The 26,940-nt window shown below is 43.2% G+C and overlaps 1 protein-coding gene across 7 annotated transcripts in view; it reads right to left on the reverse strand.

The window, feature by feature from the left end:
- Window positions 1-287: 287 nt before the first annotated feature.
- Window positions 288-26,940, reverse strand: part of UNC13D (unc-13 homolog D) — an 80,491-nt gene continuing 53,838 nt past the window's right edge. For all 7 annotated transcript variants that reach the window (XM_067463796.1, XM_067463795.1, XM_067463793.1 and 4 more), the window contains 19 exons: window positions 26,639-26,763; window positions 25,449-25,536; window positions 23,990-24,046; window positions 23,125-23,222; window positions 21,830-21,881; window positions 18,849-18,979; window positions 18,281-18,401; window positions 17,583-17,726; window positions 17,176-17,274; window positions 16,762-16,968; window positions 15,355-15,423; window positions 14,416-14,495; window positions 12,412-12,517; window positions 12,253-12,324; window positions 11,158-11,241; window positions 10,722-10,842; window positions 8,744-8,867; window positions 5,053-5,258; window positions 288-3,863 (listed from right to left, as the gene is read on the reverse strand). In XM_067463796.1, coding sequence (XP_067319897.1) covers window positions 3,757-3,863; window positions 5,053-5,258; window positions 8,744-8,867; window positions 10,722-10,842; window positions 11,158-11,241; window positions 12,253-12,324; window positions 12,412-12,517; window positions 14,416-14,495; window positions 15,355-15,423; window positions 16,762-16,968; window positions 17,176-17,274; window positions 17,583-17,726; window positions 18,281-18,401; window positions 18,849-18,979; window positions 21,830-21,881; window positions 23,125-23,222; window positions 23,990-24,046; window positions 25,449-25,536; window positions 26,639-26,763 — 2,091 coding nt within the window. In that variant the 3' untranslated portion in view covers window positions 288-3,756. The remainder of the gene's footprint in view (window positions 3,864-5,052; window positions 5,259-8,743; window positions 8,868-10,721; window positions 10,843-11,157; window positions 11,242-12,252; window positions 12,325-12,411; window positions 12,518-14,415; window positions 14,496-15,354; window positions 15,424-16,761; window positions 16,969-17,175; window positions 17,275-17,582; window positions 17,727-18,280; window positions 18,402-18,848; window positions 18,980-21,829; window positions 21,882-23,124; window positions 23,223-23,989; window positions 24,047-25,448; window positions 25,537-26,638; window positions 26,764-26,940) is intronic.

The raw sequence follows: 26,940 nt of genomic DNA on the forward strand, positions 1-26,940 counted from the left end.
AGCATCAATGCTTGAGAGTAAGTGATTGGATACTGGAACTTTCTACATTGGTAAGTATAGTATATGAAACAGCTGTTTGGGGAGATTCTGTCAAACCAGGGAGAGATGGACCAGACGTTCTTCTTGATATTAATGGACAGGTTGCTTGCTGTGCCACTGGAGTAGTTCAACCGTTCCTGAATTGGGATGCAGACCTCTCAAAGGAAAGAGCTGACAATGAGAGACTCAAATAAGCTACATGAAGACCATTTCATACATGAAGAAAACACAATGGAAGTGACATAAAATGGGGCTACCAAGTGATTTATTTACATGTTATGATCTACAGATAATATTGTTTTCTATGCAAATATGCTTTCCATATCTTGCTTCCATAATAGTATCTTACTAGGGCTGAAGTAACAATTGGTATAATAATTCAGTCTACCTTTCAGTGGGTGGTGATGTGGCTCCTCTAGACAAATTGTCCTCCTTAGAGAAAGAACTGAGTCAAACAGAAATGATAAAGGATAGAGTTTGAAGGCAAACTGACTAAATAGAAAAAAACAGGTGTAAAATTCTCTGAGGTCTAATAAAATTAAGAAATTTGTTCTTAAAGTTAGTTTGTACTAAAGGATTGGCAGGCAGTCAATATTAATGGTATTGTTTCAAATATTATCCACAAAGGGTTAGAGAATTACAGGACTGTTGTAACATTTGGTCAGAATGAAATGGTAGGAAAAAATAAGCAGAATTGGTTGAATGCAGGCATGAGCCAACTTCTTTGCCTTGGGACCGCGTTGTGGGCCCAACTGAGAAGACTGGGCCGGACGGGAGGGCAGCCGGACACACGCTGAGTGGGACAGGCCCGAGAGAGAGGAGCTGGAAAGGAGCAGGGCAGGGCCTGGGTCAGCCTCAGGTTGTCTTCCTGGCATAAGGATGGGTCTGCTCGTCCCATCCTTATGCCAGGAAGAAAACAAGACGTGGTGACTGCCCAGATCTTCCTCCACGATCTTCAAGCTGTTTTCTCAGCATTATGCCAGGAAGAGGTCGAGACAGACAATGGCTGAAAGTGCTCCGGAGAGCTCTCAGCTGCTGCATGCCTTCGTTGGGCTATCCTCTCAGCATAAAGACAGGACGGCTCACACGGTCCTTATGCGGTGACTGAGTACTCCAGAGGGCTCTCATCTGCTGTGTGGCTTCCTCCCTCATCCTTTCTGCATAAGGATGTGGTGAGCCACCATGTCCTTATGCTGAGAGGACAGGGAAAATGAGGAGGGCCCGAAGTAAGAGCCCAGGGGGCCACATCCAGTCCTTGGGCCTTGGTTTGCCGAAGCCTGATGTAATGTATAGAAGAAAAAGCCTTGGTAAGACAACCTCAGCATGACTTTTGCACAGGAAAATCTTACTTCACTGGCATTTTAAATATAATTTCATTGTTGATACTGTCCATCACCAAAAGCACCCCTCAAAGGTACATTAGGGGGCCTGAAAGAAGGTGTCTCCTGTGAAGGCATAACTGCAGGACATATCGGATACAAACAAGCATTAACTACCATGTTCACAGTGGAAAGAAAGGTAAGTAGTGTGCACCACTAAGGATTGATCATTAGTACTATGTAATTTGCTCATAAATGTTTCAGAGATAGGTGGGTGTGCTACCTTATGCAAATGTCATGGTGAGCATTATTAGGTAAGGACATAATGTATATTCAAAACATTTACGAATATAAAATAGTATTTGAAAAATGGTTAGAAGACTTTCTCACATGTTGGGAAATCCTACTTTTGGACAATAAACCTGTTTTATGCACAGAAACTGCTGCACATTCCAAACTCCAAATAGTTTTCTGTAGTTCTCAATAGTTTTTTTGACAACCATTTCACAATAAGGAGAAAAGTTTTTTAAAAACCTGCAATAACCAAATATATCAAGATTTATATTCTATATTAGGAAAAGAACTTAAAGTAAATTGGGCAATTGAACAGAGATGTTCTTATAAAGCAGTGGTTCTCAACCTGTGGGGCTCCAGGTGTTTTTGGCCTACAACTCCCAGAAATCTCAGCCAGTTTACCAGCTGTTAGGATTTCTGAGAGTTGAAGACCAAAACACCTTAGGACTCACAGTTTGAGAACCACTGTTCTAAAGCAACCTCAGTAAATAATATTGGATTGTATCTCCCATTAGTCTTAGCCAACAGAGCTATGTGTGGGTTGATGGGAATTGCAACACAATTATATGCCCCACAAGTGTATCCCAACACAAACCTTTCAGGGAGTGCTTCTGTGAGAAGTCTGCCTTTCAGATACCTGAAAACTCTATCAAGATGGTGTCTTCCTGACATGCACAGTTATTACACCAATATAAAATAGGAAATATTTTTGCTTGCAAAAAGACACCTCTATGATACTTGAAAGTGGGTTGGATTTTACATCCACTTGTGGGTCTAACCATGTAGCTGCTAAAATGTGACAGAAATAGCATATCTTAGCTTCATGTAATACCTTCTGTTACATGACAAAGATATCAGAGAAGCAGTACTTAATACCCTTGACAAGTGGGCAGGCCCCTCCAGTCCCTACAGAAAGGTTAACACTTGCCAACAAATGGTGCTGATATTTGGAAGACTACAATCGTGAGAAGCAGAAGTACCAAGCAAAGTGAAAGGAATGGCACCCAAGCTTTCAGGAATTGTGGGAATACTATGCTGGAAGCCAATGGGGAAGCCAAGAATTCGGAGATCCTTTGAAAGTCTGGATTGGCCTTTAAGGGCCCCTCAGACCAAGAGAGAGACTCCTGCAGCCCACATGTGCCCCTACTACTGGGGGGGGGGGGGAATCCCATGAAAGCAAAGTAGAGGGGTTCTTTTTTTGCCTCACTCTTCCTATCCCCTCAAAATGATATTGCCAGTTTTCTGGGCTCATGCAGCCTGCTGCAAGTCCCACTGTTCAAAATTTGACACCCAGACCTCTCCTGTTCCTGCCTTAGACCTGAGCACAGTTTGCACATATAAGAAGTGAAGCTTTGTTTCTATGATAAGTTGTGTTGTTTTAAAATGCCCACAAAATTGAACTGCAAGGTTTTACACTCCTCAGCATGTGTGCTGCCTTTGCAATCATCGGAGCTATCATGGAGATGTGAGGGCATGGATTCCACGTCCGTGCCTTGCCAGCTGCTCTTCCCTTTAATTCCCCTTTAGGTCAATGGTCCTTAATCAGAAGGAATTGCCACTCCTTCTAGCAGAGATTAGCAGGCATGTCTCTTGGCAAAGCTGATCCACTCCTTGTTTGGCATCCAGAAATAGCAGGCAGCCTGATTTCCATGCCATCTGGTGAAAGGAATTTCCTGCAGGAAGTCCACAAGAGGCTCATTACAAGTTTTGCTAGTCAAACGGCCTCTTTCCGGGTGTCTGTGTGTACATGCATGGTCACAATTTTCTCAGCCAGTAGCAGCTTCAACAGCATTTCCGTGTTTTCAGAATTGCCATCATGTAGCCACGGGACCCCTTCCAGTTGCCTTTCAGATAGAAATAAACATCAATCAAAAAACAACTGGGGAGCTTTTGCCTTGCCAGAGTTAATCAGCCTCCGCTGGCAGAGCTCCAGTGACAAAACCTTCACACTGCTTGCAGCATCAAAGCCACCAGCAGAAATGTCTGCTACAATCTCATAGCTACTGGCTGGCCTCTGTAATTCAATTTGCTGTTGCTATGGTGGTACAGAGCCTGCTGCACCTCAACCCAGTCTCTGCCTTGTTGCCCTCTTGTTTGGCAACTGTCATTCTGATTCCTTTGACTGCTTGGTCCGTTGCCTGCGGAGTTTCACAAAGGCCTGGGCTTCTTTGTCACCTTTCCGGATCTCCAAAATCTGTAAGATATCATTGCCTGGAATAGGAAAGAAGAGATGGTGTCTTTTCAGAGCCATAACTGAAGAATTTTCTCATAACATTTGCCATAAAAACATGTTTATGCCTAGTAAAACTCATTTCTTAGAGCCCTAATATCAGTAGGAGTGTCATAAAGCAACAGTCAAAACTGTCACTGAATTATCACTACTTCATTTAGGGACTTTGACAGAGAATCTGCTCATCATAATACTTTATTTTTAACTTCCTGTGTTCTCTAGAAAAGATGGATAGTTGTGTAGAGTCTTTGGGCTGGCTGTGCTCAGAACATATTATCTAAAAGCACACCTAGTATATGCTGACGTAAGTTTTGCATAAAGTCGGGTGGAAAGTGAACAAAGATCTAAACCTCAGAAGTTTGAACCAAAAACCTAGAAGTCACAGCGGAAAACCCCAGAAAAGAAAGATGAAAGAAACTGTATAGAAAATTTCCAACTGTGGGATGCTACACAAACAATGCATGTACCTTGGAGAAAAAGGCAGATCAAAAGCCAGCTGTTCACATCTAGCCTAAGTATCTCTTACAGCTCCCTGTAGTGATACTAAAGCTTGTCCTAGTTGAAGGTTGCTATGGAAGCAGCTTCTCAAGCAAGAAAGAGGAGACGTCATGGATATTAGTGCCCATCTTGTACTCTGAATAGCCGAGAGATAAAGGTTTAAAATGGAGATGAGGACCTGATTAGACTACTCCTACAAGCATTTGAAAGATCCTGGAGCATCCAGTGGGTGCAGTTCAGGACTAAAGATAGTAAAACAAAATGCACCACAACTTGTGATTTGAAAGAATTTAATCAGGACACACCTTCTTTGTGAGCACACTTCAGAATAAGAGGTTTCAGTGAAGTTAGGCCTTTACTCACACATCTTTTTGCTTCCTTTGGAAATATTTGCCCCTCAGATTGTTAACCTGCTTACCACGAAGTCTGGACATTGTCTGGGCCAACTGCTCTGTCAGAAGACAGCAGCACTTAAGAGTAGAAATTGGGAACGTTGTCTGTTTGGATCATATTTCCTCAGAATCCTCAAGGCAGCATAGCCAGTAGATAGCTTTTTATTAAAAAATTTATGCAACCATCCCAGTTTCTAGACTATAGGCTAGGAGACTTTAAAGGTTGTTGTTTATAAAAAGTAAGAATGAACATGGGTAAGAATGTACGAAAAAGAGTTACCAGCAGTTCCAGGATGGGTCAAAGACAGTCGGGTCTGGGGCACTGTAGAGGGATTGATAGTTTCTTCCATGTCATTCAGTCCCAAAACACCACAGAGGGGAAGGAAGGCTTCTCCCTCCAGATCATTGGCTCCTAAGGTGTCATAATCAAAGACTGTGAGCAACAGGCATGACCCATCTTGTTGGCATTTTTCTGGAGGGACCAAACTGTAAGACAAACAAGGTACTCTTTAAGTACAGTTTGCAAAAAAAAAAAAATCTCCAAAAATCTTTCAATTAGTAGTTTTTCCAAGTTCTTATAATGACCACTACAAGGCAGACACAGGAGCTCCAAGGTGATTGGGAACCGCATCAATCAGGCAATTCGTACATGCTACAGCAGTAACCTCAAGCCAGTCCAACTAAAAGTGGAAATTAACTATTTATTTATTTATTTATTTACTTTATTTGTATACCGCTGTTCTCAGCCCTTAGGCGACTCACAGCGGTTAACAACAGAACAGCAAAAATACGATACTACAGTACACGGCAAAAAACAGTAACATCATAACACCTTATACAATCCTATATAATTAACAACAATAGCCATTCATTGGCGTCTCATCACTGAAAACATGATCCAGATCTGTCATCTATTGTTCCATTCCTATGTTCATTACACTCATTGCACTAACTATTCGAACGCCTGCTCGAACAACCAGGTCTTCACTTTTTTGCGGAATACCAATAATGATGGAGCTAGTCTAATATCTGTGGGAAGGGCGTTCCACAGCCGAGAGGCCACCACCAAGAAGGCCCTATCTCTCGTCCCCGCCAGCCGTGCCTGTGAGGCAGGCGGGATCGAGAGCAGGGCCTCCCCGGAAGATCTCAAAGTCCTGGTGGGTTCATAGGCAGAGATGCGGTCTGATAGGTATCTTGGGCCGGAACCGTTTAGGGCTTTAAAGGTCAACGCCAGCACTTTGAATCGAGCCCGGTAGCAAATCGGCAGCCAGTGAAGTTGGCGCAACAGGGGGGTTGTATGCTCCCTGCGTTCCGCTCCTGTTAGAATCATGGCTGCCGAACGTTGGACTAGTTGAAGCTTCCGAGCCGTCTTCAAAGGCAACCCCACGTAGAGAGCATTGCAGTAGTCTAAACGGGATGTAACCAGAGCATGGACTACCGTGGCCAAGTCAGACTTCCCAAGGTACGGGCACAGCTGGCGCACAAGTTTTAATTTTGCAAATGCCCCCCTGGTCACCGCCGAGACCTGGGGTTCCAGGCTCAGCGATGAGTCCAGGGTCACACCCAAGCTGCGAACCTGCATCTTCAGGGGAGTGCGACCCCATCCAATACAGGCTGTAACCCTATGCCCTGTTCAGCCTTACGACTGACCAGGAGTACCTCTGTCTTGTCTGGATTCAATTTCAATTTGTTCGCCCTCATCCAGACCGTCACAGCAGCCAAGCACCAGTTCAGGACCTGGACAGGCTCCTTAGTAGCAGGTGGAAAGGAGTGACAGAGTTGGACATCATCTGCGTACAGATGACACTGTACCCTGAAACTCCGGATGATCTCCCCCAGCGGCTTCATGTAGATGTTAAACATGGGAGACAATATTGAGCCCTGAAGAACCCCACAAGACAAAGGTTGTGGAGTTGAATAGGCGTCTCCCAGTAACACCTTCTGAGATCGACCCTCTAGGAATGACCGGAGCCACTGCAGAACAGTACCTTCAAGACCCATCCCCGCGAGGCGTCCCAGAAGGATACCGTGGTCAACGGTATCGAAGGCCGGTGAGAGGTCCAGCAGCACCAACAGGGACTCACTCCCCCTGTCGAGCTCCCGGCGCAGATCATCCACTAAGGCGACCAAGGCTGTCTCGGTACCATGTCCCGAGCTAAAGCCAGACTGTGCCGGGTCTAGATAATCCGTGTCTACCAAGAATACCTGGAGTTGTGAGGCCACCACACGTTCCAGGACTTTGCCCAAAAAGGGGAGATTGGAAACTGGCCGATAGTTGTCGAATTTAGTGGGGTCCAGTGATGGTTTTTTCAACAGTGGTTTTATTATAGCTTGTTTTAAGCTCGCTGGAATCTTGCCTTCCCGAAGGGAAGCATTAACCACCACCTTAACCCACTCAGCCAATCCACCTCTGGCCTCCTTTAGAAGCCAGGATGGGCAGGGGTCTAGGATGCATGTGGTTGGCCTCATTCCTCCAAGTATCTTGTCCACATCCTTGGGTTTCACCAATTGAAATGAATCCATCAAAACCGGACAAGCAGGTGCTCGTGTTACATCCTCAGAGACTGCCATTAACATGGTATCCAGACCGGAACGGATCAAAGTGACTTTGTCTGCAAAGAACCGAGCAAAAGATTCACAGTGAGAAGTCGAATTGTCAGGGTTCCCACCTTGAGTGGTGGGATTTAACAGGCCTCTGACAATTCGGAACAGCTCAGCCGAACGGTTCTTTGCAGATGCAATAGTGGCTGCAAAGAAAGCTTTCTTTGCGGCTTTTATTGCCGTGACATATGCCCTTAAAAAGGAAACAAACCGTGTTCGATTTGGCTTGTTTGGATCCGAACTCCACACACTCTCTAGTTCCCTCTTCCTTCGCTTCATCGCTGCCAGCTCCTCAGTAAACCAGGGAGCTGGTTTAGCTCGGCTACTTGAGAGGGGACGTTCCAGAGTGACCGTGTCAATTACCCTAGTCATCTCCCCATTCCAGAGAGCGACCAGGACCTCGACAGGGTCACCTGCCAAGGCGGCGGGAAACTCCCCAAGAGCCATCAGGAATCCATCCGGATCCATAAACCTCCTGGGGCGGACCAACTTAATGGGTCCTCCACCTCTGCAGAGGTTAGGGGCCGCAGTGAACCTAAAGCTGACCAGGAAGTGGTCGGTCCATGGCAACGGAGAGATGGTCAACTCCTCGACACTGCCACCTTCCTCCCTTCCCTGACAGAAAACCAAGTCCAATGTATGTCCTGCGCTGTGAGTGGGGCCAGATACTTGTTGGGACAGCCCCATGGTTGCCATGGCAGACATGAAGTCCTGAGCCGCTCCTGAAAGGGCCGCCTCGGCATGGACATTGAAGTCCCCCAGCACAAGGAGCCGCTGAGACTCCAATGCCAGGCTCGAGACCACCCCCGCTAGGTAAGGAGACTGTAGTGCAGCGAGGTGGACGGTACACTAACAGAATCCCTATTCTGTCCCGGTCACCCACTCTCAAGTGGACGCATTCAAAATTTGTTAACTGTGGGTTAACTGGTCAGGGGGATGGAATCTCTATAGACCACTGCAACCCCGCCTCCCCGCCCTGCAGATCTTGGCTGGTGCTGCACGGAGAAGCCTGGCAGGCAAAGCTGGGTCAAATTCACGCCTCCAGCTTCGTCCAAACAGGTCTCCGTGATGCACGCCAGATCTGCCCGTTCATCCAGGATTAAATCCTGGATGAAAGTTGTTTTTCCATTGACAGATCTGGCGTTCAACAGCACCACCTTCAATCCAGAGGGACCGCCATCCTGGTTACACCAATTTACCATATCAGGAGACCGGTTTGGAATTACTAATGTTGTTACATGATCCCTAGGCCGAATTAATGGTCTCCTTTTCCTGCATCTCACTACTATGGCCTGTGCTCCTCCAAAGATAATGAGCCTGGAGAACAGAGAGGCTGCAGACAGGTAAGAAAGGCAACTGTTCATACGTACAATTCAAAAACTTCATCAAAGAGAGGATGGAGATTGTTCTTTATGCACTGAGTTGTCCGTGCCACGACCTCAGGAAACTCATGCCGAGGCTCCAAAGTGAGTTGGATGAAGGGATCACTTGAGCCTGGAAAAGTCAGGATGTGAGAAGTTAGAAGAAGCAAATCATAAAGGGCATACCACTCCACCCTGGAACATTTGTTCCTCTGGGTGTAAACCATGTCTTCCAAGATGACTTCTGGCTGGATCTTTCTATTCCCACTATGGAGTGTTTTGTCAGATCATCTTTTTCAGATAACAGGAATGGAAACCAAGAGTAACTAACATGGCCAATCCTTCCAGCAAGCAAATTCCTCAGGCTGCTCAGTCACAGAGGCTCAAATCTACAAAGCTTATTGAAAGAGTGCCTGGTTCCAGCTATCTCAGCACTGTCTGCAATGGCTCTCTAGCAAGTGGTCTTTCCTAGCCATGTTAATCAAAATCTTTTTAAAATGGAGATACTAGGGACAGACTCTTGAATTTTCTGCCTACAATATGGATTCGGGTCAATGCACTAAAACTTGGAAAGTTTAAGAAAGCAATCCCAAGAATTCCCCAGTCGGTGGTCATAATGTCTAGAGAACTCTGGCAATTGTAATCCACAAAAAAGGACACTATCTACCTGTCAGCAAATATGGAAAACAAAAGATCGGAAAAGCTCAACATACAAAAGGGGATTCCAGGGATTGCAGTAACCACCATACCACTGCATTAATATTCCATGTTAGCAAAGTGTTGCTCCAAATTCTAAAACAAAGACTTGGAGCGAGAAATACCAAATGTCGAGTGTGGGTTCAGGAAAGAAAGGCACTTGGATCAGGGATCTTATTGCACATGTATGTTGGGCATTGGAGTGCACAAAAAAAAACTCCTTTGAATCTTTCTGTGAAGAGACAGTAATGAAAGGGCTATTGTGAGTACCTTGACCAACTTGCCTTCTTTTGCTGGAAGACTGTTATACTGTGTTTATTTTACCCACATGGCAGAGGAAAAGCTTTCGACGTGAATGTCGGAGCTTATGTCGTTCCTCTTCCAATGGAAGAGGAACAATGCTACAGTATCTTTTTCATAGTGTTGCCGTACGTTGATGTTGATTTGAGGGCCATTAACTACAAGATTCAGTATGTATATCACACATGCATGCGCTATATATAGAGGAAGTAGGTCACACGTGCTTTTCTTCTGGCATAAGAGTGGATTGTGCAGCAAACTGCTGAGTCAGATTTTTATTTATTTTATTCAATTTATATCCCAACTTCCTCTCAGGATGGGAAACATTTTAAAATGGATTCTAATCTACAAAATATAGATTTCTATTTCTTTGCATTTAGGCTGATGCAGAATCCAGGACAATGTTGCGATAGGAGCATCTCACTTGCTCCTCTTTTCCCCAGACAAATTAATTGTTTCCTTTTGCTTGTAATGAGAAAAAGTCACTCTGTAGTCGGGTCATTTGGATGTGTATGCACCAGGCCCTCGCCATTAGGAACCCCAAGGAAAGAGATGTACGGACCTGCCCCTACACAGAGGTAGACATCAGAAATTTCCCTGTCCATTGCTGTATATAAGATCTGACTTCTAACTTCCTCCATAAATGAACTGAGGGAACATTGATGTTTCCCGGAGAATGGATAAACAGATCCTCCAAAATCAAAATAACTAGTCTAGGAAAGCCAGGTCTCCTTAAATGGTAAGCTATATGCATTAGGTTACCCTTGTTCATCTTGTTAGGTTGTGATTACACTCAAGCCCAAAAGCAAAATGCACTGTGCTGATCAAGAGTATCCCAAAATGCAGTTGGATATTAAGAACCAACAGGTAGCAATGCCAAGGGTTCAGGAAACTTGGATCACTGGTGGAAAGGGACAGAGCATGCCCCTGCATAAGGGAAATGACAACTGTTATCAAGCCTTATATTTCTTTGGTCCTAAGGCTCACTTACCATTGGAGTCTAGCGGAAGCAGATTGACAGCATTGAGTACTTCAATGTGCAGCTTTTGTTCTGAATGGCGGTAGAGGGCTTTAATGGTCACAGCTCCATATTTGTCAGGATTAGCCTCCATCTAAGATGAAAGAACAAGCAGAGGAAGAGTCAAGAATAATGAACAGTCCTTAGCAGTCCTTGTTTTCCTATGCCAGAGGTAGTAATCATGCAAATCCCAACAGCCATAGCCAGCATATCCAACAGTGAAGAATGCTGAGGGCTGCAGTCCAACAATATCCTGTTCCCTATTCTTGCCCTATATTGTTTTGTAATCCAAGATAGCTCCTAGCATCATCATTCCATCCATCAATATGCAGTGTGTTATTTCCTATAGTGAGGGTCAATTCTGTTGTTCATTCATAAACGGGGAGAACCCGGCTCACTTAAGTCATACCTGCTGCTGGATTCGGGCACTGAAATATTTCTGAATTAGTCTTTTGCTGCTGGAAGAGCAGAGGTCCAACTCCTTTTCCAGAGCCTAGGAGAGAAATGTGTGAGGTCAGAACTGATCTAAATTGGCTGTTCTTCTGGATGTGGAGAGAAAGGGGTGCAGAAACACAGAAGTGTTATAATTCGGGTGCTTCCAGCCAAGGGGCTTTGTGGGACTACCTTCCTGGAGTTGTACTATAAGCTGATGGTGGAACTGCAATTGACATCCAATACGATTGGCAATTTTAAATGGTATGGGGTTAATTGGGGGCTCAGAGAAAACCTATGGACTGCGCCAGCCCTGGAAACTGAGATAAAATAATAGGAAAGAAAAGCAGAAATTGATACCGACCCACTTCCAATTTCTTTTATTTTCGTTTACATTTTGGGGAGGAAAGGTTAGAGAGCCCTATGCCCTACTTAAATGCAAAACCATTTCCCTTGGAACCTCAAAAGCATTCAGAGACAGATAGATGATGCAGGTGAAATAAATAAAAACAACTAAACAATCTTGGTGGATCAGAGATCCCCAAGCTGCAAAAACAGCACCAGGGCTCCTGGATGTCCTGCGTCACACTTTGCCTATTCATTTCTTACACTTTCTGGAGAGAATTTGGTCCTAAACATCATGTGTTACTACTGCTTCAATGTATAATAGAACTTGCTTTTCTTTCCCTGCCAGCCTTCAGCATCTCTGGAAAATCAACACCAGAATGCTATCCAGCCTATCTGGAGTATGTGTTTGGACTGCATGGGGACTACCTGCAGGGAGGATAATTCCATAAACTGATGCTTATGTTTCAACCAGTAAAATGGCCATGGCATGGCAGTCATTCACCCAGTTTTCGTAAGGCTGGCAATAATTTGCTTCAGTGGATGTTCAAACAGTTTTGTTTGGTCAGTGAACAAGACTCCCGAGGAGCAAGAAGGGAAGAAGGTACATTCTCTTCAAGGATACTATTACCATTCTCCACCAGAGAGAACACCTTCAGCAACATCTTGTGAATGTCGTGTACCTCCCCCCACCCCAAAATGATCCACAGAGACTGTAGCACCTCACCATAAATGTGATAGTATGAAGAGTGTCCTTTGGTAGGCCACAGCCCTCGGCATGAAAACAGAGTTCCAAGCTCTATCGAAAGGAAGACAAAAGAAAAAAATGAGCAACTCTCAAGCTAAAGTGTACACTCTTTTTCCTCTCTTTCATACTCTGAAGTACCTGGAGAGCAAACTGCAATTTCCTGAAGTATCTCAAGTTGCTAGTTTTCTGTTTTACAGCCCCTTTCAGCAGTTCCAGGGTGTGATTCCACAGCATCCCTAGGAGACTAAGTAGGGATGAAGGAAAACGGATTACCACCATGACTATATTCCAAGGTTCAACAGATAGTAGTACAAATTGGGATGGACAGGAAAAAAGCCAGTATGGGTTATCGGCTTCCTACCACCAGAATCTACACTCCTTGACGTTAAGTGTGATTTCAGTGGGGAATGAGACTGTACAGCTGAAAGGAGATGCAAGAATGGGGAAGGTAACAGTCATTGTAACAGTACAAAAGCTTACCCCATAGACTTTTCAAGACCTGTTGTTCTAGAAACAAAGTAAGTTTGGAACAGGACCTGGGATGGTCACCCTCACAGACCTCTGACACATAAAGCATTTATATAACCATTCACAAAAGCTGTTCAAAACACTACAGAAAGCTTCCTCATACCCCACCCTACTCCACATCCCTTTATTTGTATCAGCTTTAGTCCCAGAAGCTAGAATTCCGGAATAAAGAAAAGATGCATCTCAGCACATATGGAATGGATTGAATATTATCAATTATAATTTCACAAATAGAAAATCCAGCTCTAGATGCAAAGGATGAAACAGGAAATAGAGACAGGGTTTGCTTTCTAAAATATGAGGAAACAAACCAGAAAGTCATGTATTGGATGTGGAAATCCATTAGATGTGGATTTCTTAGCTGAGGTTACTCATAGTAAAAAAAACAACAACTGGGCATCCTGCTACTGTTTATCCATAACTATTTCATGTTGACTCCCAGAGCAAGAGAACTCTTCACTCCCTCTCTCATCTCTGGGGTCCATTTGCCTTACTGCTCGATTGCCTTCTCCTCTCTTATCCGGATCTTGCTCTATACTTCAGCCTTGAGCAGCATAAGAATTATATTCACAGAGGGAGGAATGCCTTCCTTCTGCTGCCACTACCTAAGTGATATCCAGGCATCCTCCCATGATTCAAGAGAGAGGGAACCTTAGGCCTCAAGATGCCTTGTCCTTCAATTCCCAGAAGCATTAGCCAGTGTGGTTAATGGCTAGAGAATTATGGAAGTTCTGGTCCCAAAATGTCACTGCTACAATTACTTGGCTTCTGACAAGTTTCCAGGCTCAATTCAAGGTACAGGGTATTAACTATAAAACCCTATAAACTTCAGCCCAACCTATCTTTGAGACTGCATCTCTTTCTATGAACTGGCACAGGTTTTGAGATCATTGGGAGGCCCTTCTCTTGGTCCCACCACCATTGATGGGGACGAGAAAGAGGGCCTTCTCTGTGGTGCCTCCCCGGCTCTGGAATACCCTCCCGAAAGAGATTAGGTTAGACCCCCACCCTTGAATCTTTCTGATCCAGCCTAAAAATATGGATTTTTAAACAGGATTTTGACCTCGAGTAGGCTGAAATGGGCCCATATGAGGTTGACACTCTGGCACTTCAGTTGTGGATTGATGGCAGCTAGTTTTATCTATAGATGTTCTGCATTTTAAAAATTGTGCTCTTTTTATTATATGTGTTGATAGTGGTCATTTTTATAATTTCTATGTGATACAGTTTTATACTCATGTACTGTTTATGTTAGATACTGCTCCTTGGAGTGCCTTTGTAAGCCACCCTAAGTCCCTTTGGGGAGATGGTGGTGGGATATAAATAAAGTTTAGTATTATTACTATGAGAATGGGCTTCTATTGACAGTTGTACAAATTCTACTTTACCTGCTATGGCAATATCATGTGGAATCCTGGTATTTGTAGTTTAGGGAAGGATGTTTACAATGTTCAGTTAAATGTTCAGTTACTTCACTGAACAACAAAACCCAGAATCTCACAGGATGCTGTCATGGCGGTTGAAGTTGAATCAGAATGAAAGGTCCCTGACTTCCATTTGGATATATTTCAGTCCAGAAAATGATCTTTACAACACTCAATATCCTTGGCTTACCTGTTAAAATTCTCCTGGACCAGGTTTGCATTTAGATATTGGAGCTCATGCTCCAAGAATTTCATTAAAGGAGTGATGCTCTAGAAAGAGAAGAAGAAGAATATCACGCAAAGCAGAGAAGACAGATTACTTACATCCCCAGCCTTATGCAATCTAAATGGACAATTTCAGCAAATTCTGCATGGCATGGGCCTATTAAGTGCCTTCTGTTGGTACTATTCCCGCATGGCCAGCATAGCATTTAAAAGCTTTTTTTTACTCTGTGTGTGCTGACTCATGCACTGGTGAAATCTAACCCAGCTGCACAGCCACCATCTGGAATATGCAATGGTAGCATTCATGCACATACATGTGTTTGAATTGGCAAGACGCTTTAAAAAATACAACCCGCTGTGTGGAACACTGCACGGATACATAATTTAAGTCAGCCTGAAAAGACCATTCAGTCTGGATTCTACAGGAAAGGATTGCTAGCTTCCCCCTGCGGCCTTGTCTCATTCAAATCAGGAAAGAGAAAAGGCTGATTGTGTGGGATGTGTTCTGATAGCAGTTCTACATCAAACCAAAGTCCATAATATAAACTGAATAATAAGCCTAGACCTATGTAGAATTACTTAAGTAAACAATTAGCCTAGGTGAGAATTTTTTTTAAAGGACACAAGCACATCTTAAAACTGGTAGCTAGAGGAGATATCCCAATGCTAATTCTGTTGCCATCATCTAAAAGCAGATGTCTTTGTTATGCCCATGGATCACTGGTGTGATTTCTTTTTTTTTTTTTTACATGAACAGAGATACCTACATTTTCTTCTTGATCAGTTCAGAAATGGCTTTAGCTACTTGGTCAGTATTTGTCTTTGTGGCTACTGATAACAGCTTCCTGCCCCTCTTCTACAGCTACCTAATATATTGTGCCTGAAAACAGATTTCAAGACTCACATCCTCCGGGTCCTTGGAGTCACTGGAGGCTGACAATTCCTGGATGTGCCTGGCAATTCCAGCATCCAGCTGCCAAAGAAAACACACAGGCTTCATATTACTAAGGAGGGATACTTTGAATACATACAAATTGACATCAAACAGGATGACCAGCACTCCACGAGCTCCCATATTAAAACTGGGTTGGGTGGTTGGGCAGTTACTACTGGGGCAGAGCTTGGAAAAGTTACTTTTTTAGACTACACATTCCATGTTTGACTCTGCATGTTGTAACCAAAAAGATCACATTTTGCTAGTTCTGAACAGGGTGTTGCATTCTCAAGCACTTTGCCCCCCTTTTCTGGCTCCCCCATCATCAACACAATCTAAGGGCTGTGTCTCATTGCAATGACACTCTTTAAGCACACAGAAACATAGTGGTATTAGTGAATTTTCCCCCACATCTTGGCTCAATAATTGTTCAATGTTAGCACTTTGTTGATGCATGTTCCTGAAATTTTCTTCACAATCTTGGTTCCTAGCCATGTCTACCTTACCCAGAACATGTCCACTGTGGTGACCACCCCACCCCCTGCCACCTTTAAGCCATTGTAGTGTGCTCACAAGAACTGCAAACAACAGTGATATTAGATTCATGGGCATTTTTACTCCGTCAATGGAATGAGATGATTCAATCCTGATTCAAGAGCAATGTGTTTACAGGACAGCCATGCTGTCATGTGGCAAACCACATCAACAGGGGCTTTTAACTTACAATAATTCGCTTTAGCAGCCTTGTGTGATAAAGTCCCAAGAGTAGAGACCTTTTGCTTGATCTTCATGCAATCCAAACAGGACAATCTGTACACCAGAAAGACATATCAACTGACCTGGGAGAATGAGTACCTTGTGTAAAGAAAACAAATGCTAAGTAGCAGATATTCATAGGAGAAAGGCAGGAAATTAAGTCTTCAGGAAGAAGAGATGACTGACTGTTGCCATCCTAAAGAGTCATGCAGCAGAGCATGGTGTCTAGGAGCAGCAGCTGATGCAGCCCCTGGGACAAAACTTACCAATGTTTGTTTGTTTGTTTTTTTTTTTTTGGCCTGTAATTTTCAGAATCCCATGCCCAGCAGGCCACTGCCAATGATGGCAGGGCAATTGGGAATGTTCTCATCCTAAAAGTAACTTTCCCAAGTTCTGCACAGAGACCCTCAAAAACAGAGATATCCCTGGGAAGGAGCATATATTTGTTATTTGATGCATTCCTTTCTGCTTTGGACAAAGAGTTATATCCACAAGGGCATGTAAGTTTCCCATCCACAACCACCACTCTCAGTCCCAGCTTGTGCAACACTGACAGGCTAGCCCACAGTCTTTCAAAAAAACTGCCTGAGTAAAAGAAGAATGCCTAGACTATGAGGTTACTTTTGTTCCCAGAGTCTGGACCACACTTCGGATCTCGTTGTTGAGGCAGGTGACAGTAGCTTGAAGCTGGTGGTGGAGAGTGTTCTGGAATTGCTCTGGGGCAATAACTTCCCTGGTCTTCAGCTCCAGACGTGACCAGTCCAACTGCGAAGGCAACTTCAAGATCATTATCCGGAGCTGCTCAATGTCGTTCACCACAACACAGAGCTATGAAGAAATTAGGGAGAGAAAAAGAAAAGGAAGCTCTCTTAAGGAAATGCCAAGCTTTATGTACTCTGTAAAGATAACATGGGCAGCTCACCTGTTTCTTTTTGGTGTGGAAGACAGTCTTACACCCCGGCCATACCTATCTGTATGAAGGGATAACCTCAAGATTCCTTGAACCCTTGGTCAGAACATAACTCCACCACTCACCTTGTTGGCTGCTTCTCCCTCCTCATGTTGGTTTGCTGACAATTCCTCAGCCCTTTTTTTGAGCAACCGGCAGTACATCAGAGCAATTTTACACATGTCCTAAGGAGACAGAAACAAGAAAGCTGAGGATACTGTAGCTTGGTAAAAGGGAAGTAATGTTTGACATACCAGAAATACAGGGTATCTATTAAGCCTTAAGGGATAGGAGTTTGAAATGTCATTATGCAAATTCATTTGGATGTGTTGCTTGGTTTGCTTTGTTTTTATAATTACAGGGACACTTTGATGTTAATTTTTAGCAGGATTTAAAAAAAATATTGCAAATGAATGTGGAAATGGGATGGACCAATAGGTGGATGCAAATGAAAGTGACAAAGATAAATCTGCTTTCCCTTCTGTCTACACACCTCAACAAATTTCACCATGATCATAAAAGCCTCTTCAGGATCTGGCCAGTCCAGCTGCTGCCAGGTCTTCACCATCTGAGCATAACAAGTGGATAAATCCACAGTGGATGTACTGTGCTTATTCATCTCCCCCAATGGCATAAGCTGAGCAGAAATGAAAAGTTTAAAATGTAGAAATAATACAATTTCAGGTGCAAAATTCACTTTTAAATGCTTCAATCTTTTGGGGGCTTGAAGATTAAGAAAGACAATTATCACTTAACCCAGAATGTTTCAGTTGATTACATGTTTGTTTGTTTTAAAAAAATGTAAATGTGGTGTGTCCTTCTATTGAGAGACAGGTGGGATAATAACAACAACAACAACAATTCCCAGTTCAGCAGACATTTATGTCATCTAAATAAGCACAACACCAAATGCAATAGATCTGTGAATAGAAAGAAGTGTCAATCCCTTCTGTTCTTCTTCATCCATGCAGCTTGTTTGCAGTGGCATAATCTAGAATTTTATTTTTACGTTACATACGAATTAAATAAGGAACAGCCCAGCTCTGGAATAGACATGACAGAGATGAAAGGTATCCCTCAATTACTTTTCTCACTCTTCCCATTAAGAGTGGGAAGACAGTTGGGGAAAAGCCTACAAGAGAAACAAGTGAGACCATTATTTTCCCCTCTTACCAGGGGTGGGTCCATTACCTGGTCTACTTGGACAGCCCTCTGAGTCCTTTCAAGGGCTATTGTGTATGCCTTCTGCAACCATTTGGGGATGAGCTCCTTAAACCACTGGTGGAAGTTTGCCAGTTCAAGAGGACTTTCTCTGAGGAAACAAAAGCAGAATTAGCTCTTACATAACATGAGAGATTCAAGAATAGGAAAACACTTATTACTTAGCACAGGCATGGGCAAACTTTCAGGTATTTTGGACTTCAGCTCCCACAATTCCTAACAGCCAATAGGCTATTAGGAATTGTGGGAGTTGAAGTCTAAAGCACCTGGAGGGCTGAAGTTTGCCCATGCCTGACTTAGCATAACCTTGGTCATTCCAGCCAGTTTTGCTCTACAGGGATTGGTAAGCCAAGTTGGATACAACGAAAGGAAGCCTGTCTCAACAAAGTCTACTTCATGTGTTCACATAGAAGCAAATTCACAAAATTATGGTAGATATAAGGACAGCTTTTACATACTGGGTAAAACTCGTGAAACCATCCTAAGGCAAAGTGAAAAAGTCTGCAGGCAAAGCTTTGCCCTCAGTTGGAGTTTATACCTGTCGCTCACAAAGTCCTTCAAGCGGTAGAGTTCTTGCAGGCTGAGATAGAGCTGGAAAAGGCTCTCTGCTGTGAGCTGGGACACACCGCTGTCAATCTCACTCAGTTGCTTCTGGACATGAGAGGAAACCTGCAGCCAGATAACAAGAACCATACATGAGTCAAGGAAAAGACGTGGTGAATCTACAGTGGCCCTGCTTCTTCAGGAACTACATTGCTATTCTTTTAAGCTCAGTAAATAGGCTCCCCTAATGAATTGTGACTTGGGTTAACTTTGAAAACACTTGTGCAGCTCCAACAGAACCATAAGAGAGTTGCTGCTTAAAAAAAAAACAGTGACATTATGAAACACCTTTGTAAGGGTCACAAGTTGAATTGGCCTTTCAGGATATGTATTGCATGGCTTGCAACCATGTTGTATAAGCAATGATGCTACCCCAGTCAAACACTTGTCACATGTGCAGGATTCACTACAAATCCTGTGTATCTTTTTCAATCATGCCATAGGAACAAGGCTTGTGAGAGAACTTTTGTAAGACAGAACAAGAGTGCTTTCAGGCCTTGGAAGGGTGCCTGTGTGCGTCTCTGAAAATTAAGGTCCAATTAAGGCCTATAAGAAGGAAATACTTTCCTGGTTACACCCATTTGTTGTTGTTTATTTGTTCAGTCACTTCCAACTCTTCATGGCCTCATGAACCAGCCCATGCCAGAGCTCCCTATCAGCAGTGGCCATCCCCAGCTCCTTTGAGGTCAAGCCAGTCACTTCAAGGCCCCTCTTCCTTTTTCCTTCCATTTTCCCCAGCATAATTGTCTTCTCCATGCTTTCTTTTCTTCTCATTATATGGCCAAAGTACTTCATCTTTGCCTCTAATATCCTTCCCTCCAATGAGCAGTCGGGCTTTATTTCCTGGCGTATGGACTGGTTTGATCGCCTTGTGGTCCAAGGCACTCTCAGAATTTTCCTCCAGCCCCACAGTTCAAAAGCATCTATCTTCCTTTGCTCAGCTTTCCCTATGGTCCAGCTCTCACATCCATAGGTTACTATGGGGAATACCATTGCTTTAACTATGCGGACCTTCATTGCCAGTGTGATGTCACCACTATTTTATCGAGATTGTTCATTGCTCTCCTCCCAAGAAGTAAATGTCTTCCGATTTCTTGGTTGCAGTCTGCATCTGCAGTAATCTTCACACGTAGAAATACAAAGTCTGTCACTGTCTCCATGTTTTCTCCCTCTATTTGAGGGAGAAAATGGTTACGGTATAAAATAAACGGGTCCCAGTAAAAAAAAAAGCCAAGTAAATACCCAAAGAACTATGTTTGCTAACTTTTGCAAAACAATGGAATTGAAGGGAGGTGTGACATTTGGTGTCTTGGGGTTTTATTTTTTTAGGGAGGTCGGATGTAAGAAATCCATGGGACCCTCAGCCCCAAATTAATATACTGTATGGTTGATCCCCTCTTAGTAGTCAAGGCTCATAGCAACAAGAATTTTCAGCCTTTCAAGGGGAGATAGATTTGTCTATCAGCTCCTGTTTAGTTAGTGCCATTGTTTCCCACCTAATGAGTGAACCGACACTTGACTGAAAGAACAGTATGGAGCATTTCCTCCTGGAAAAGAGCTTAAATCAACCTTCCCCAGCAAACTGGCTGGGGGTCTCAATGAGCAAGAGCCTTATTATCTGGATGGGGCTGAGCTGAGGAAAGGCTGGCATCATAGGCCTCTTGATGGTTGATTGCTTGCTTAAGTAGAATAATTTGTTGCAAGACTTATTTCAATCTGAGTACATCTTCTTTTCTTTTTTACGAAAATTAACCAAGTGTGCATTAATATTTAACTTAGGAGTATGTTCTCTGGGCATCCCAAGCAGGCGAAGAATTGTTAAAGAGCAGTGCTGAACAGAAGAGCTGCCATTGTCGTCTGCTCTCCTGGGTGTAACCAAATTGTAGCAGTAGTAGTAATTATTGTTGTTATTTAAATACCACCAATAACACTATGTAACATGATATTTGTTCCTGGGTTATAAATGTCATCTCCTAATGAGTTCTATCATAAAAGCATGGCAGAAAGATTTATTAAACTGCAAAAACTTTGTTTTGACAGGATATCCTGCAGCACATTTTGCTATAGTTTTTCAATGAATTTCTCATTGAGACTCAGCCAATTCAAAACAGTTTGTGACAGTCACAAAAACAGAGTTTCTGGAGTATAGCAACTACTTTCAAAGTAAGTACTACACTGCACAATTAAACAGAAATCACACTTTCAAACTAGGAACAGAACATTTTTCAAATTTTGTTACATAGTGTAATGGGACTCAAGATGCCTTACAAAGTTGCCACCACAAATTAAAGTATTATGAACATTAGCTAGAGATGGCAATATATTGATAAATATACATATAACCAATTTTTTTTAAAAAAATCAATAAGAGTTAGAATATTTAAAAGGCAACATGTTAAAAAAAATCCACAAAGTAGCATAGAATTAGAAATCCACAACAGTCAATTTCAAAAAGGTCTGATGTTTTTACTTGCTGGTGGAAGAAAGCAAGGAGGGAGCGCTGCCTGCCTGGTACTGCTGAACCAATTTGCAAAAGTTTCTGTGGACTCTGAAGCTATGTGCAGAGCATCATCTCAGGATGGCTTTTTAAATCCTGAATGCTCTTGTACCCCCCCCCCCCCCGGCCCCTTTAAGAACAATAGATTGCTCACAGAGTTTCTGTCTCCTACTCCTACAACACAGGAACAAAGTGTGGCCCTCTAGACATTGTAAGACAGCAACTCCTATCATCCCTTAAATGGCCATGTTGGTCAGCAGGAATTACAAATCAAGAGCATCTGGAACATCACTGCAAGTTTTCCAGCCTTAAAAGTCCCTGCTGCCTCTCTGTCCTTCCCACTACACTCTATCTACCATGCTTGGGAAGGCCAAACAAAAATCCCTTGAGTAAAGAGCAACAAAGTTTTAGTTACTCACCAGCTCCTGCATTTCAAGATATGCAATTGAGAAGAGATCCACTCTCATGGTACTGCCCAGAAGCGAGAGGAGGGGAAAACAGTGGTCAGAGATTAGTTAAACTGATAGGAAAGACCCCCAACTCCACCCCTAATAAAAAGAACACATAAACTGTATCCCGTGATTTATAGTTTTCTGAAGGACAGAGGACTGGATGAATGGAAACGTCCTCCATCCCCACAGTCTCCTCAGGGCCTCCCCAAAACCAGCAGCAACCTACCCAACGTGGCCCCCAAACCCCCAACATGTGCCCCAACCCAGTTTGGGTTGGTCCACTCCAGCTGATGTCTGCAGCCTTGGCAGAGATCAGTCAGCTGATCCTCTTCGCCTCCCAGCCAGGAAGTTGGCCAGATGGCCACAAAGTAACCCAAGTACCTCCATTTCCCAAGCCTCTGCTACTCTATATCCCTTCCTTCCTCATTACTATGTTTCTTTCTAGTTCTCAGTTTTATTAATTTTATTATTCTTTTTCTCTTCCATAAACGTGTAAAGGAACAGATGAGCAAAGCATAACAAAACATCACTAATGACCTGCTCAGCCACAGCAACAACATGGTATACTGTGTATACAATAGAGATCTGCAGCCAAAAAGCCCAAATCTAGCCCTCCCAGTTCCAAAACTGAACCCCCAGAATTGCAGTGGAAAGATCAGAGGGCTGCAAAAAGGATGTGATGCCAGCAACACAGACTGGCTAAAAATCCACTTTCCAGAAGGATGGAGAGGAGCCCTCCCTTTGCACTTTCCCTCATAAAAATAGATACATAAAAATAGATACTGTCAAAATAAATTGAAGAATTCCAAATTGCAGGGCGATAAATAATAACAAAATAAGACATTTGGGTGAGGAGAATGAAACAAAATACGCCCATGTGATTGCCAGGCCAGTTTCAGCCTGGATTTACTCATCCTTTCAGATTGAATGACAGCTACTAAGTGAAATGTATTTAAATTTGAGAAATGGGAAGATAGTCTGTCGTGCTCCAAATGATTTGGATTTCACGTCGCACAATCCCTTTCCATTGTCTAATCTGGTCAACGGATGAGAGGTAAAAATTCCTTGCTCCAGACTGAAATAGCTAAACAAGTAATGAAAGGAGGAGCACTGGAGTAGCATTCTGCGGTCGCTGTTTTTTGTTGATCTAGCCTCTATCAATGTTTTTAACAATTTGCTTCAACAGCTCTGTTCTTCCTCAGGTGCTAGACTTGATGGAATATTAGATGAGCAGAACAGGAGGAAAAAATCCAGAGACTCACCTGATGAAACATTTATTCCACATTTTGAGACACTGCTGGAGGTCTGCATTCACCTCCGCAAGAAGCTCAACCAGGGCCTTGCCACATTCCTCTGAAGTCTGAAAGGGCAGAGAACGGGTGGGTGGGTAAGTGGATGGAAGCCTTGGCCTGCGTTGCTTTGTTCCCAAAACACAAATGTCTATTAGACGCATGGATTTCTCACCCCCACCACCATCATCTCTTTCAGAGCACTTCTGAATTGCCATTCACACACCTGTTCCACACCTGGAACCATAACAGGAGTGTTATGGTTCCATTGTTAATGCAATGCTAAAATAAGCTTGCCTCGTCAACTTCATGGTAGCTTCCACCAGTCTTTCCTGACCGCCAAAGGTTTTGGCTTGTAACTCTCCTCAGCCCAGGCAAACAAGGCCAGTGGAGACAGATCATAAGAACTGAATTTCAGCACTACTGTTGACAGAAGTCTTTCCTAAGCACATTTTGTCAGCCAAAGAACCTTCCCCACGTATATGTCTTCTTGAATAAGAAAAAAAAGGCCTTATCTAGGTCATCACAGATAGGCTTGGCATCATTGCCTAAGATTTCTGTAGCTTGCAGAAAATAGAGAGTGGCCTCCCAATGAATTTATTACCACCCGAACTAAGACTGCTCAAGTCACATCTGTCTGTACAAACATTTACTCTGGGAAGTTAAACTCTGTGTTCTTAAGTGGAGAATCCTTGTATTTTTCCTGTGTTGGAAGGATTAATGGAAGTTCGGTAAATGTCTATGACCTAGATGGCCCATTTTAGAGTCTATGAGACATACATCTGAATAATCTGGAAAATTCCCCAGAATAAACTCTGCTGCACTGCAAGATGTTTACCTTTACCATCGGCTTCAGGTGCTGCTTCTTCATCTGAAACCACTCTTCTGTTCCAGCCTAAGAAACAAGAACACAGAATTAAAAAGAGTAGTATGGTCTATGGTTTGAGTGTTGGACTACAGAACATGAGGGTTCAAATTCCATTCAGCTATAGAAACCCATTGAGTAAGCTTGGGCAAGTCATGCTCTCTTAGCCTATGAGAAACGCAGTGGTAAACCTTCTCTGAATAAGTCTTGCTAAGAAAACTCTATGATAAATTAGAGTCACCTTAAGAAATACAAAGCATTATGCTTAAAAATATGTAAAAAAATAACATGTTTAGATAAATCTGAACAATGCATTATCAGACAGCAATTGACTATAGCAGGTAGTATACTGTTCAGCCAGTATTGCACCACCAGACATCCGCCGGGAAGCAGCAGCCAATAGTGAAAGGCAGTGATATCTCCACCCCATCCTCTGTTCGGATATCAGCCAGCATGCCAATGCCTTAAATCAAGAAATAGTTTTCTAAAATCTACAGAGATATTTGCAGGAACACCACAGCAAGCAAGAGTCCGAAAGTGGCATGCTTAAACCCAGCACTTCAATCCATGGCTGATACCGGATGAGAGACTCTCCCCCCCCCCCCCCCCCAGCACACAGAAGGCTGGGTGACTTGGAAGGCGCTGAACAGACTGCGCTCCGGCCCCATGAGATGCAGAGCCAACTTTAAGAAATGGGGCCACAAAGTGGAGTCCACAATATGTGAGTGTGGAGAAGAGCAAACCACAGACCACCTATTACAATGCAGTCTGAGCCCTGCCCCATGCACGATGGAGGATCTTCTCACAGAAACACCAGAGGCACTCCAAGTGGCCAGCTACTGGTCAAATGACATTTAGTATAATGCCAAGTTTTTTTTAACTTTGTGTCTTTAAATACATTGCAACTGTACTCTCAATTCACTGCTGAGACGATAAATAAATGAACTAGAATAGATAATGTATTGCAGATAATGTTGTTGGAGCCCTCACCATGACAGATGTCCAAAAGTAACAAGGAAGAAGGGTCTAGCATCAAAAGTATATTTTTGAGCCCTCTGTAAAATGCAGCCCATTTAAAATACTTTATCTCTAAAGGACAACACACGTTTCCAAGAGAAAACAGCAGAAATAGATAACTCAGCATCCATAATTAGAAACCAGAATGGAAAACAAATGTAACCAGATCTGCCTCTTGCTAGATCCAGCTCTGCATTCAAGAAACAAACATGAATCAAAGTTTCAAAATTACCAAAAAGTACCAATTGCCTAGGAATGGTGGGCCTGAAAAATAAAGCATTAAGACCTCACCTCTGAGGATGCTTGCCATAGATGCAGGCGAAACGTCAGGAGAAATGCCTCTAGAACATGGCCATATAGCCCGAAAAACCCCACAAGAACTGAAAGCATTAAGACTTTCAATGTAGTCCTGTACCTTGAGAGACTCTTTCACCATTTGATGGAGGTCAGAGGTTTGCATAAATTCTCTGAAGGCTTTCATTTTACACATCTGGACCAAGACCCTGTGAAAATGGAGGTGAAACGCTGCTGAAATTCAATGCAATTCAAGTATGATTGTCTTTTAAAAAACACAAGTGAAGGTTTGGGATTCTTCTCCCTCAACCCACATAACAAGGCTTGCCACCTCTCTTCCAGGGAAGCAGTAAATGATACATGCACCATGGGTCCTTGTGAATTGGGATTTGGGGAAGCAGCTTTATGGAACCCACATTCTTTTCAGAGGAGCATTTCCAGAACTTTATAATTGTGTTGTGTGTCCATGAGACATTGCCGACTTGGTCAGAAATGACTTGAAAGGTCACTAATGTAAACATACTACAAGATGTGTTTGGCAAGATTTGCTCAGAGGAGGTTTACTCTTGTCTTCTTATGAGGCAGAGAGTCCAAGGTCATCCAGTTGACTTCCATTAGCTGAGTGATAGTTTGAGTCCTGGTCTCCCAGAATCTAGTCCAACACCCAAACCACTACACCACCACACGGGAAAGGTCTATTCCATCCCTATGGCAATAGGCCTTTAGGACAGGTTTACATCTTTCCCCTATATCTCTCTAATATAGGAGAAAGATGGAAACCTAGGGAAGTGGTAGAATGTCTGAATACATCTTTGTGGGCAATTTCTGGATAGAATGGAGGACATGATTACAATATTTGGGATTCCCTTGTATTGTTTTTTTAAAAAAATCTTTAAAATATTTTTATCCAAATTCTCTCTAGGGAGGGGGTTTCCACTACATTTCCCCCTTCTCAGAATAATCAGCATTTCTTCAAAACAGGAAATAACTTACGCTTAACTACTGTTGTTAAAAAAAAAGTCTCTCTTTTGGGTCTTAAATAACCCATTAAATAACATCTAATGACTTTGGTAAAAAGACCCCTAAGTGTTACTTCGTGACATTAAGGACAAAAAAGACATGCTTTTTGGTAGGGGCTGATGGTGAATGTCTCTTAGGGAATTAATGTGGCACTTTAATCCGATTCTTCTTTTTCATATACGTGGCACCTTATCTTTCCACAGTTTTCCATCTCTATTTGAAAGCTATTGGAAACTTTCCCATTATACCTAGCCATGGGGATAGCCATCTGTGGACCTTTTTAAAGCTCACCTGAGCAAAGACTGCAGCCTCTCTTTAGACTTGGGAGCGGAGAATGGGAAGACAATCCTATACCTCCGCAGGACAGAAAGTCCATAGGCCAGAAAGGACTGGAAGGAGTCAGTCAGTTCTGTTTGCTGAAGAAAGCAACAACATATATCTTAAAACACACCTCTGGTAGATCCGGAGAGCACCCTTTGAGACAAAAAGAACCTCTGTTGACCAAGAAGGAGACAAAGGTACCCAAAATGCGGCTTCCCCGCTCCTCTGTCAATAGGGAGTGTCCTAATGCTCTCTGGCAAGGGCAATAGAAA

The sequence above is a fragment of the Anolis sagrei genome, chromosome 2 (genome assembly GCF_037176765.1).
Source record: "Anolis sagrei isolate rAnoSag1 chromosome 2, rAnoSag1.mat, whole genome shotgun sequence".
Lineage (NCBI taxonomy): Eukaryota > Metazoa > Chordata > Lepidosauria > Squamata > Dactyloidae > Anolis > Anolis sagrei.